This window comes from Bombina bombina, chromosome 9 (assembly GCF_027579735.1).
Source record: "Bombina bombina isolate aBomBom1 chromosome 9, aBomBom1.pri, whole genome shotgun sequence".
Lineage (NCBI taxonomy): Eukaryota > Metazoa > Chordata > Amphibia > Anura > Bombinatoridae > Bombina > Bombina bombina.
In genome coordinates this window covers 69,110,954-69,124,422 of record NC_069507.1, presented here as the reverse complement: position 1 = coordinate 69,124,422, position 13,469 = coordinate 69,110,954, and the positions used below count along the sequence as shown (strand labels likewise).

Genomic DNA, 13,469 nt, shown 5'->3' with positions numbered 1-13,469 from the left:
TACCTTGCATTCAATCTTCAGTGTGTGGCTGGGGATCACATGAAGAGGACCTCGATGTTGCCTGGATAAAGATGAGGACTGACGTTGCAGATGACCTTGCAGCCGCAGCCTCCGTCACCGGGATGAAGATAGAAGATGGTCCCGTGATGAATGAAGATGTTTCGCCGCTGTGATGAAGATCTTTCGCAGCTGGGATGAAGATGGATCGCCGCCCTTCATCAATAGTGAGTACCAAGTTTGGGGTTAGTGTTAGGTTTCTTGTTTTTTTTGGGGGGGGGTTTAGTTTAGGGCTTTTTTTTAATGGGCAGAAAAAGAGCTGAATGCCTTTTTAAGGGCAATGCCCAATTCAAATGCCCTTTATGCCCTTTTCGGGGCAATAGTTACATTGGGGTTTTTTTTAATTACTTTATTTTTTTTATTTTTTGGGGTTGAGGGTTGTAATGTTAGGGGGTAATGTATTTTCTTTTTTTGCAAAAGAGCTGTTATTTTTAGTGCAATGCCCTACAAAAGGCCATTTTAAGGGCTATTGGTAGTTTATTTCTAGATTTATTTTGCAGTGTTTTTTTTTTCAAAACGGGGTATTAGAATAGGAATAACTTTTTTTTGGATAATTTTGTTAGTTATTTTTTGTTATGTTAGCTTTTTTATTTTGTGTAATTTTAGTGTTTTTTTGTAATGGCAGTTTTTTTATATTTTTTTGGTTATGTTAGGATTTATTATTTTTAGTAATGTTAGGTTTTTATTTTCTGTAATGTTAGTTTTTTGTTTGTAATTTAGTTTTTTTATTTTTGGTATTTTTTTTATTTTTAAGGTAGTTAGTATCATTTTAATTTTATTTAAGTGTATTCATTTTATTTAAGTGTATTTTAATTGTGGGGTGTCAGGTTAGGGGGCTTAGTTATTACTTTAATACTTTGAGTTGTGGAGGGATAGTGGATTAGAGCTTGTGAGGGTGGCGGCGTAGCTTCAGGCGGACCTGCCGGGTGAGTTATACAGACGCCGGGTTCAGACTTCCGGTGCTGTGAGATGCACACGCATATGAGGTCAAAGTTGTGACACAGAGCTTTTGGAGTCACTGAAGGGTGCAGGCACAAATGGGGACCAAGCCTCCCCGGGATAACCAATATAAACAAAAAGGCAGCACTCCAGAGTATTGCAAATAAAAAGGATATTTAATCCAGAGTCCATACAAATACAAACACACACACAGAGGTAGGAGGTAAGAGGGGGGCGTGTCCTTACGCGTTTCGTGCCTCCAGGCACTTAGTCATAGGATATTAGCCTGTTGTGCACGACCTGACTATATTCCAACCTGAACCAATCACATCTGTGAATCAGGTCTGGAAATAATCAGGTAAGTGCAAAAGAGGCCAAGGCAATTTAAAAAAAAAAAAGGTAGTATCCAAGGTCTAAACAAATCCCTAGCATTCTCTCTAATTAGAAAAGAAATAACTAGGAATTTATAGTGTAACAATCAGCATTTTAAATCTTACAGATCTATTAAGTGTCATTTAAATATTTACCAGTATTCAGTTGAAACATATAAAAAATTATATACAAAAGACATGATAAAATATGATGAATATGTAAGCATTCTAGGTTGGGATAAACAAAGACACATGATAAAGAAGTATTTTTTGTGTTACAGCTTAGTTCAATCTGTAAATAAACTAATGTCCCATTCCTTGTTTAAGCCCTGTGGTTCCCTAGTGCACAATGTAAAAACAATTCTTTCTTTGTCAGAATATTGAATTTATTGCCACCCCTGGGTGGCAGGAACACTTTATCAATGGCTTTTACATTAATATTGGGAACATTAGTAAAGTGGTACCAATTAAAGTGGTTTGCAACACTGGATGTCTTTACATAATTTTTAATATCTCTTTTATGTTCCCCCACTCGTTTTCTCAGGGTACGTGAGGTCTGACCCACATATTGAACCCCACAAAAGTTGCACTGCAACAGATAAATGACAAAGGTTGAGAAGCAATTGATATGGTAATTGATTCTATAACTCAAACCAGTTACAAAACTACTAAAGCTGTCACCACCAGAGACAACTTCACATGTGCCACAATTTGGTGACAAACAGCAGAAGGTACCCTTGCGGTCCAACCAATTCTTCTTCTTCCTGTCAGAGTGAGTAGACACCATACTTGGCGCCAGCATATTTCCCAATGTGGGCGCTTTCTTAGAAACAAATTTTATACAGCTCAGATATGGTTTTAATATCTCATCACCCTCCAGGAGAGTAAGGTTCCTCTTTAGGATTTTACAGATTTTACAGATTTCATGAACTTGTGAGGAATACTGTGTTGAAAAAACTATTGAATCTGAGAAACCATCTTTCTTTGTATTTATATTTCTCTTGTTTCTTCGTACACAGTCCTCCTCTCTTATCTCTGAAAGACTTTTTTCTAAAGATTTCAAATTATAGCCTCTTGCCTGAAGTCTGTATTTAAGCTCAACAGCCTGTTTCTCAAATGATACATCCCTTGTCGCATTCCTTCGTAGACGAAGAAACTGACTTCTGGGTATAGACTTAATCAAGTGTCTGGGGTGACACGAGGTGGCATGCAAGATTGTGTTCCCCGCTGTCGGCTTCCTATATGTGTCAGTAAATATACTGGCACTTTGTACACAACCGACCAGATTTAAATCTAAATATTGGGCTTCACTCAAATGCATGCCACCCGTGAACCCCAGACTGAGTTCATTATTATTGATGTACTTCAGAAAATCCTCAAAAACAAAATCCCCCTTGACAACAAAGATCAAATCATCTATATAACGCATATATAGATGAATATTGTCCCTGAAGGGGTTGTTCACATTGTAGATTGCGTCGAGCTCCCACCACCCCATAAACAAATTAGCAAATGGCCCCCATCGCTGTTCCACACGTTTGCAAAAAATATTCGTTGTCAAACATAAAAAAATTATGGGATAGCAGGAACCCGACACAATCACAAATAAAAGCACAAAAGACATCAGAATAGTCAGTCCTGGTTCTGAGAAAAAACTAAATTGCCTTTATTCCTAAAGCATGGGGGATGTTGGAATACAATGATACCACATCTATCACCACCCACCCATACCCTTCACACCACTCAACACTCTCAAGGAGTGTAATCAAATGACCAGAATCCCTGAGAAAGCTGCTCAAGCCTTGTACCAAGGGCTGTGAAACAGAGTCCACCCATTGGGACAATGGTTCGAATAATGAACCAATGCCCGATATAATTGGGCGTCCAGGAGGATTGACTAAATCCTTGTGGGTCTTGGGTAGGTGGTGAAAGATGGGCATCACAGGGAATGCTGGAATTAATGACATCCTATCCCTATCTCTAAAAATACCAATAGATATTCCCTCATCCACCAGCTTCTCCAATTTCTTCTTAAAGGCTCCTGTTGGATTTGAGCTCAAGGCTCTATAGGTTACTCCATCTGTCAATTGCCTTTTTGCCTCTCTCACATAATCTATCTTATTCATAACCACGACATTGCCACCCTTATCAGAAGAGCGGATGACAATGTCATGGTTATCACGCAATTGTTTTATTGCCAGAGTTTCCTTGTAATTGAGATTACCATGTACTCGCCTGGTATTTTGAGAATTTAAATTCTGACTGAATTCAATAATTTCTTGTTCAACTTTCTTTTGAAATGAGTTTAAATACATTCCCCTGGATTGTGCAGGATAAAAATCCTTTGTAACCTTCTTTGGTTTGGTGATTCTCTGATCTCTGAGATCCATATCACCAGGATCCAAATCTCTCAATGTTTCTAGGACCACTCTGTCACCAAAATCAAAACCTATATCTGTAAGACCAGGAGTTTGTATATGACAAAACTCATCTCTATCACTAGACTCTTTACTGTCATCTACGTGTGTAGATACATCTACATATGAGGTATCCTCTATACCATCCTGTGCATGAAAAAATCTCTTCAATGCCAGTTTGCGTACAAATCTGTTTATGTCAATAAAAGTGGGAAAAACAGTAAATTCATGTGTCGGTGCAAACCCCAAACCTTTTGATAATACACTGATATGTTCATTACTGAGGTCAAAATTAGACAAATTTAATACAGCATAACCTTTACTGTTAAATGCAATTTTAGGAGGTTCAAGACGAGTATTCCTAAAAACAATAGCATTAACAAAAAATAACAGTAATAATAAAATCACATGAATATTCAGTGAGAATATTACCTTGATTCTTGATTGCAAACATTATATAACAGAAAGCTGTATCATAATCACGGCTATTTTTTCATTGCAAGTGAATATTTTGAGCTAGTTTGGTGAAGGAGTTCACGTGAAAGTTTTTGTATTGCCTATACACACACACAGTAATATGGAGGAGGGGGCTATTAGTTTGAATAAAACGATTTTTAATTTGGAGAATCGCAAGGACTTTTTTGAAAAGATCTTTTCAACTAACAGTGACACAGTCAGCAAAGATCTTACCAGTTTATTTAAACAGTTAGAAAGACTCTTAATAACAGATTTGCGCCTGATGTGGGATACAGTGGCTTTTGAGCATTACATCAATGCTAACAGGATCCCAAGGGGATTGAGAATAAAGAAGTTTCCCTCATATGATCTAGAGGATGAATCCTTAATAAAAGAATGGAAAGATGCATTGACTCTGTGCTCAATTACACTGTTAAATATCCTGGTAAAAAGCAAAAATATGAAAAGAACTTCACTAAAGGAACGCATACAAAGTTTGAGATGTGAATTAAAGTCACACAAGACTGATGAAAAATATAGAGATTTAAAGACACAGATGAAAACGAGAGTAAAAAAATCTGATGATGAATTGGCTACAGTAAAGGGTCGCAAATATAATCGTGACCTGGAGGATTACATGAATAACAAGGTATACGATTGGTCAAGATTTGTGAGTAGGAGGAGACGTTTCACAGGAGGTGCTAATAATAAAAAGTTAAACAACAGCAAAAAATCTATGGATGAAACATCATCTAAGGGAGCAGAACAAGTTAATAAGAATGAAGATTTCGTGGCCCACTCTTCTAAAAAGGAAAAAGACAAAAAGAAGGGACACTGGATGAAGACCTCCACTCCAATTCCAGAACCAAAGTCTATCTTGAAAAAAAGTCAAAGTAGCCGTAAAGTCAATTTTTCTTCAACAGAGGCCGAAACATCAGAGCCAAATTCTGTTAATACAGACAGCAGTGATGTGAACTCTTCTTCTTCCTCCTCTTCTTCCCTCTCTCCCCAACCCTCTTTGTCTTTGCAGGTATCCGGAAGCAGAGGAACTGAAGAAGAAGCAATAGTGCGCCCTAAAGTTAAAAACACAGGGGTCCCTTTAGGCAAGAAGGGAAAAAGACGAGAAGAGCAGGTCATAGGAGAAGAAAGGAGAAGCTCAAAACTGACTGTATTAAATTTGTCTAATTTTGACCTCAGTAATGAACATATCAGTGTATTATCAAAAGGTTTGGGGTTTGCACCGACACATGAATTTACTGTTTTTCCCACTCTTATTGACATAAACAGATTTGTACGCAAACTGGCATTGAAGAGATTTTTTCATGCACAGGATGGTATAGAGGATACCTCATATGTAGATGTATCTACACACGTAGATGACAGTAAAGAGTCTAGTGATAGAGATGAGTTTTGTCATATACAAACTCCTGGTCTTACAGATATAGGTTTTGATTTTGGTGACAGAGTGGTCCTAGAAACATTGAGAGATTTGGATCCTGGTGATATGGATCTCAGAGATCAGAGAATCACCAAACCAAAGAAGGTTACAAAGGATTTTTATCCTGCACAATCCAGGGTAATGTATTTAAACTCATTTCAAAAGAAAGTTGAACAAGAAATTATTGAATTCAGTCAGAATTTAAATTCTCAAAATACCAGGCGAGTACATGGTAATCTCAATTACAAGGAAACTCTGGCAATAAAACAATTGCGTGATAACCATGACATTGTCATCCGCTCTTCTGATAAGGGTGGCAATGTCGTGGTTATGAATAAGATAGATTATGTGAGAGAGGCAAAAAGGCAATTGACAGATGGAGTAACCTATAGAGCCTTGAGCTCAAATCCAACAGGAGCCTTTAAGAAGAAATTGGAGAAGCTGGTGGATGAGGGAATATCTATTGGTATTTTTAGAGATAGGGATAGGATGTCATTAATTCCAGCATTCCCTGTGATGCCCATCTTTCACCACCTACCCAAGACCCACAAGGATTTAGTCAATCCTCCTGGATGCCCAATTATATCGGGCATTGGTTCGTTATTCGAACCATTGTCCCAATGGGTGGACTCTGTTTTACAGCCCTTGGTACAAGGCTTGAGCAGCTTTCTCAGGGATTCTGGTCATTTGATTACACTCCTTGAGAGTGTTGAGTGGTGTGAAGGGTATGGGTGGGTGGTGATAGATGTGGTATCATTGTATTCCAACATCCCCCATGCTTTAGGAATAAAGGCAATTGAGTTTTTTCTCAGAACCAGGACTGACTATTCTGATGTCTTTTGTGCTTTTATTTGTGATTGTGTCGGGTTCCTGCTATCCCATAATTTTTTTATGTTTGACAACGAATATTTTTTGCAAACGTGTGGAACAGCGATGGGGGCCATTTGCTAATTTGTTTATGGGGTGGTGGGAGCTCGACGCAATCTACAATGTGAACAACCCCTTCAGGGACAATATTCATCTATATATGCGTTATATAGATTATTTGATCTTTGTTGTCAAGGGGGATTTTGTTTTTGAGGATTTTCTGAAGTACATCAATAATAATGAACTCAGTCTGGGGTTCACGGGTGGCATGCATTTGAGTGAAGCCCAATATTTAGATTTAAATCTGGTCGGTTGTGTACAAAATGCCAGTATATTTACTGACACATATAGGAAGCCGACAGCGGGGAACACAATCTTGCATGCCACCTCGTGTCACCCCAGACACTTGATTAAGTCTTTACCCAGAAGTCAGTTTCTTTGTCTACGAAGGAATGCAACAAGGGATGTATCATTTGAGAAACAGGCTGTTGAGCTTAAATACAGACTTCAGGCAAGAGGCTATAATTTGAAATCTTTAGAAAAAAGTCTTTCAGAGATAAGAGAGGAGGACTGTGTACGAAGAAACAAGAGAAATATAAATACAAAGAAAGATGGTTTCTCAGATTCAATAGTTTTTTCAACACAGTATTCCTCACAATTTCATGAAATCTGTAAAATCCTAAAGAGGAACCTTACTCTCCTGGAGGGTGATGAGATATTAAAACCATATCTGAGCTGTATAAAATTTGTTTCTAAGAAAGCGCCCACATAGGGAAATATGCTGGCGCCAAGTATGGTGTCTACTCACTCTGACAGGAAGAAGAAGAATTGGTTGGACCGCAAGGGTACCTTCTGCTGTTTGTCACCAAATTGTGGCACATGTGAAGTTGTCTCTGGTGGTGACAGCTTTAGTAGTTTTGTAACTGGTTTGAGTTATAGAATCAATTACCATATCAATTGCTTCTCAACCTTTGTCATTTATCTGTTGCAGTGCAACTTTTGTGGGGTTCAATATGTGGGTCAGACCTCACGTACCCTGAGAAAACGAGTGGGGGAACATAAAAGAGATATTAAAAATTATGTAAAGACATCCAGTGTTGCAAACCACTTTAATTGGTACCACTTTACTAATGTTCCCAATATTAATGTAAAAGCCATTGATAAAGTGTTCCTGCCACCCAGGGGTGGCAATAAATTCAATATTCTGACAAAGAAAGAATTGTTTTGGATTTTTACATTGTGCACTAGGGAACCACAGGGCTTAAACAAGGAATGGGACATTAGTTTATTTACAGATTGAACTAAGCTGTAACACAAAAAATACTTCTTTATCATGTGTCTTTGCTTATCCCAACCTAGAATGCTTACATATTCATCATATTTTATCATGTCTTTTGTATATAATTTTTTATATGTTTCAACTGAATACTGGTAAATATTTAAATGACACTTAATAGATCTGTAAGATTTAAAATGCTGATTGTTACACTATAAATTCCTAGTTATTTCTTTTCTAATTAGAGAGAATGCTAGGGATTTGTTTAGACCTTGGATACTACCTTTTTTTTTAAATTGCCTTGGCCTCTTTTGCACTTACCTGATTATTTCCAGACCTGATTCACAGATGTGATTGGTTCAGGTTGGAATATAGTCAGGTCGTGCACAACAGGCTAATATCCTATGACTAAGTGCCTGGAGGCACGAAACGCGTAAGGACACGCCCCCCTCTTACCTCCTACCTCTGTGTGTGTGTTTGTATTTGTATGGACTCTGGATTAAATATCCTTTTTATTTGCAATACTCTGGAGTGCTGCCTTTTTGTTTATAGTGGATTAGAGGTTAATAGTTAAATTAGGTTTAAGCGATGTGGGGGAAGGCCATATCAGGGGTTAATAGTTTAGGTGTTAGCAATGTTTGGGGATGGTGAATTAGGGGTTTACATGTTTATTTAAAACTTGCAATGTGAGGGGATGGCAGTTTAGGGGTTAATAACTTTTATTAGTGATTGAGATGTTAGGGGGAAGGTGGTTTAGGGGTTGATATTGTGCATGTGTTAGGTGTTTGTTAAAGCTTCCAGGGAGTTACAATTCTTTTATACTGTGTGCAAGGGCTGCTGCGCCTTCCTATGTGTGGCGAGCTGAAAGTGGAATAAAATATCTCCATTCTGCACACGTAAGTCCTTGCGCTGCATTTGTGATACCGACTGGCAATGTTTTATGTTAGTTTATGGGAGTAAAAAATGCGCACAACGTGTTTGAAATATATATGCGCATAACTTGTCTGCTGCAACGGGTTTGTGATCGCTCAATTAGACAAAAATTTGGCAACGCTATTTTTTGCACACGTCGCAAAGTATGTGATCGAGGCCTAGTTCAGATATCAAAATCAGACCCCCTAATGTGCCTTTAGGGATGGAGTTGACAAACACTGTGCTAAGGACCTGATATAAAGTATATTTCTCTGCCTAGATTATCTAAGATGTCTTGTTAGTACTGTTAGATTCCTCAAACAAATTTAGAAAGGAAAATTTTAGCTTGAGAGATGTTAATCTTGCTATGCAGAGTTCTGGATGTGAAAGAGAGACACCTGCATCGCAAAATAAATAATTTGTTCATCATGCCTTAAGTGTTTGATAGCATCATTTTAACTGGAGTTTAACTGGAGTTTAACTGGAGTTTCAGATAACTAATTCCTTTTTTTTTTCCTTTTATAGTGAAATGTCAAAAAATACTTTAAAGCTTCAACTCTTACAGCTGAAGTGCCATTTTACTTGGGCATTAAAGGAAAAGAACTGTGAAATTGATGAGATAGAAGAAAGATTATATGATCAGCTGGAATTGTCCTATTCTAAGAATAAACACATGGTTCACAATTTATTAGGTTATATAAAACATCTGAATGGTGATTACCCAGAAGCCATTTCTCATTTAGAAAAAGCTGAAGAGATGATTTGTGAGGCATATTTGGATAAAACAAACAGTAAATACCTTGTGACCTATGCTAACTATGCTTGGGTCTACTTTATGATGGGGGAGGATGAAAAATCTAAAATCTACTTAGAGAAGGTAAAAAGTATTTACAAAGAATATAAATTTTCATTCCAAGATAATATTGAGTTATCTGATCTATATGGTGAACAGGGATGGTCTCTGCTGAAATTTTCTGCAAAAGCCTATGAAGAATCTAAAGAGTGCTTTAAGAAGGCTCTTGAGACTGAACCAGATGATCCTGAGTGGAACACAGGCTATGCAACCGTAGTGTATCGTATGGAAGTTATTGATAGAAGTCTATATCCAAACACCAGCGAGGAGTCTTTACCATTGTTGAAACGAGCTATAGAACTAAATCCCAAGAATTCTGTGGTGAAGGCACTTCTTGGCTTGAAACTTCAGGAGTTAAAGCAAAATAAAGAGGCACGAAAATGCATTGAAGAAGCTCTTGAGCAAACGCCAAATCTCCCATATTTACTTCGCTATGCTGCTAAATTTTACAGGAAGGAAGGAATGATTGATGAAGCTCTTCGTGTTTTAAAGACAGCTGTAAACTTATTACCTAATTCTGGATTTCTTCATCATCAAATAGGATTGTGCTACAGGCAAAAAATGATCCAATTGAAAACTGCAAAGGGACGGAGACATTATGACGTTTCCAATAACGAGGAAATAAACAGACTTATAAAAAATGCCATATTTCATTTTGAAATAGCCTTAGAGCATAAAAAAACTTTTGTATTTGCATTCAATGATTTAGCAAATATGTATAAAGAAGCAAAGGAATATGACAAAGCAGAAGAAACATTCCAAAAAGCTTTCAGCATTAAATATCTTACAGCAGAAGAAAAGCAGCAACTCCATTTCAGTTATGCGCAGTTTCAAGAATATGGCAGAAGGTCAGAAGCTGATGCTATAAAACATTATAAAGAAGGGCTAAACATACCAGAAAATACATTTTTAAAACAGAAATGTGAAAATGCTTTGAAAAAGTTAGCAAATAAAATGGTGGAAAGAAATGCTACGGGTGCCTATGGATTTAGTTTGCTCGGGTTCATTTATAAGGTCAATCAGAAAAAAATGGATGCAATTGAATGTTATGAGAAAGCCTTAAAGCTTGATCCATATAATGAAGAATATCTGAGTGAGCTCTGTGACCTGAAATTGAATGTAGGTTAGAAATACCTTAATTATGACAGAAGACAAGAACTGGAAAATCAGTAAATCTTTTTTTATACACTTTTAAATATAGATGTTTCTCCTAATTATGCTAAAACTATTTATTTGCCTATAAACTATACCAGGCTTCTAAAACACTTTTTATTTAGAATATTTTTTTCATATTGGATTAGCATTAGGGCCAATAATTTAAAATTGTACATTTGAGACAAAACAATCTTTTTTGCTGTTTTTTTTTTCTATTCAGTTATTAAAAGCGTTCTTAAAAATCACACTTTAAATTTAGGCGTAAGGAAACCGTTTCTGCCCACTTAAAAATATCTATACATGCCTCAATATAGTGTGTATCAAGTTATTGGTACACAATTAAGTGTTGTATTATGTATTAATCACTAACAAAAGTACATTACAGGTAAATGCTATTTGATAAACACAAGCAGTATAGTCTATATATATATATATATATATATATATATATATATATATATATTTATATATTTAATGTATGTATTAGTTGTCAGATGCATTTGTGTTTTAAATGAAATTTATTGTGTTTGAAAAGCAAACATTTTCTATTCTTAACTCAAAAAGGTTAGACAGACAGACAGATAGATAGATAGATAGATAGGACAGACAGACAGACAGACAGACAGACAGACAGACAGACAGATAGATAGATAGATAGATAGATAGATAGATAGATGATAGATAGATGATAGATAGATAGATAGATTAGACATACATACAGACAGACAGAGAGACAGACAGACAGATAGATAGATAGGACAGACAGACAGACAGACAGATAGATAGATAGATAGATAGATAGATAGATGATAGATGATAGATAGATAGATAGATTAGACAGACATACAGACAGACAGACAGACAGATAGATATATAGATAGATAGATAGATAGATAGATAGATAGATAGATAGATAGATAGATAGATAGATAGATCGTAAATTAGAAAGTTGATTCAAATCGTATGCTCTATCTGATTCATAAACGAAAAATGTTGGGTTTAGTGTTCCATTAATGGGCATTGGAGCTTTTGTATACTAGTCAGCAAGTTTTATTAAAAAGAAAAAAAAAAGAATAATCTATCCAATCCCGAACTGTTTGCTTGAAGAGCCTATTTTATGAATGTGGGCATAATTTATCTCTGCTATAATTAATAAGTCAGATTCCGGAAAAAGGGTTAGTAAAAGATTATCTTGCTAGAGAATAAGCTCTCATGTTAGTGATTATAGGTTCAATCGTTTCATAGAATACGGAAGTAAACTCGTTTTGCTATAATTTAACCCTTTGCACAACATGTTTCTTTATTTCACTGCAATGCAATATTTGTTATAAGAGAACGTTTTTGTTTTACATTAGACTAAACCTGGCTAAACATCTGCAATGCATATAAGTAACTTACAGAACTGCAATTTAGTTAATCTTTTTCATTTCATTTGTTTAGTTATTAAAGGGACACTCAAGTCAAAATTATCTTTTAGGATTCAGATAGAACAGCAGTTTTAAGACACTTTCCAATTTATTTCGATTATCACATTTTGTACACTTTTTATATACACACTTTCTGGAAAACAAGATTCTGCTGAGCATGTGCACAAGCTCACAGGGTATGCGTATTCTAGTCTGTGATTGGTTGATGTCTGTCACATGGTACAGGGGGGCGGAAAATGAGATAAAAAAATATGTGAAATTCAGAGTAGGTGTTAAATCATTGTCTTTTTATTGTTACTTATGCAATTCTACTGCATGGATTTTTTTTTTACTATATAGAGACTGATAACGTATATTGTTTTTGACAAAAAAAAAATGTGTTATATTAAATATGTTCAATAACTTGTCATTTTACTTGTTTAATAAAATAAATTGCAAATAGAATCATATATGGTATTGCTTATATCGCTAATAAAGAATAAAATAAAATCAGCGTATTGTTTTTTTATTTCTTTATTAAAAGGTACATTTTTAGATTGTAATATAAAATGTTAAAGTATATATAGTAAGTTACTTTGCAAAATAATGTAATTTTTTAATTTGTCTCCTTTTTCTTTCATTTCTAAACATTGTGGGATTTCCAATTCCTGGTAAAACTGGAAGTGCAGACTCCAAACTTAAAGGGACATGAAACCCAATTTTTTTCTTTCATGATTCAGATAGAGAATACAATTTTAAACAACTTTCTAATTTACTTCTATTTTCTAATTTGTTTCATTCACTTGGTATCATTTGTTGAAGTAGCAGCAATGCACTAATGGGTTCTAACTGAACTTATGGGTGAGCCAATCACAATCAATATATATATATATGCAGCTACCAATCAACAGCTAGAACCTAGGTTCTCTGCTGCCCCTGAGGTTTCCTAGATAAAGCTTTTAGCAAAGGATAAGAAGAGCAGGAAGCAAATTAAATGATAGAAGTAAATTGGAAAGTTGTTTAAAATTGTATTCTCTATCTGAATCATGAAAGAAAAATGTTGGGTTTCATGTCCCTTCAAAGAGATAAACAGGTCAAAATTGATATGTGCACGAGCACATTTCAAGTTTAAATAGAAGCATTTGTGCAATATACTTCAATTGGAAAAATGCTTCTAGCATATGCTATTATTGTTTTTCAGTGGCATACGCACATATGCTCTGAGGGTGCTAATGCACATTTCAATGTTTACTTTTCTATCCCTTTAACACAGCTATATTATATACAGTGATTGGTTGCACATTCTAGTGACCTATTGATAA

The 13,469-nt window shown here is 35.7% G+C and overlaps 1 protein-coding gene across 1 annotated transcript in view; it reads left to right on the top strand.

Moving 5' to 3' along the window:
• LOC128639934 (interferon-induced protein with tetratricopeptide repeats 5) overlaps positions 1-12,657 on the top strand; it is a 37,577-nt gene extending 24,920 nt beyond the window's left edge. Inside the window, exon 2 of the mRNA XM_053692200.1 lies at positions 9,259-12,657. Coding sequence (XP_053548175.1) covers positions 9,259-10,714 — 1,456 coding nt within the window. The 3' untranslated portion in view covers positions 10,715-12,657. The remainder of the gene's footprint in view (positions 1-9,258) is intronic.
• Positions 12,658-13,469: the final 812 nt, after the last annotated feature.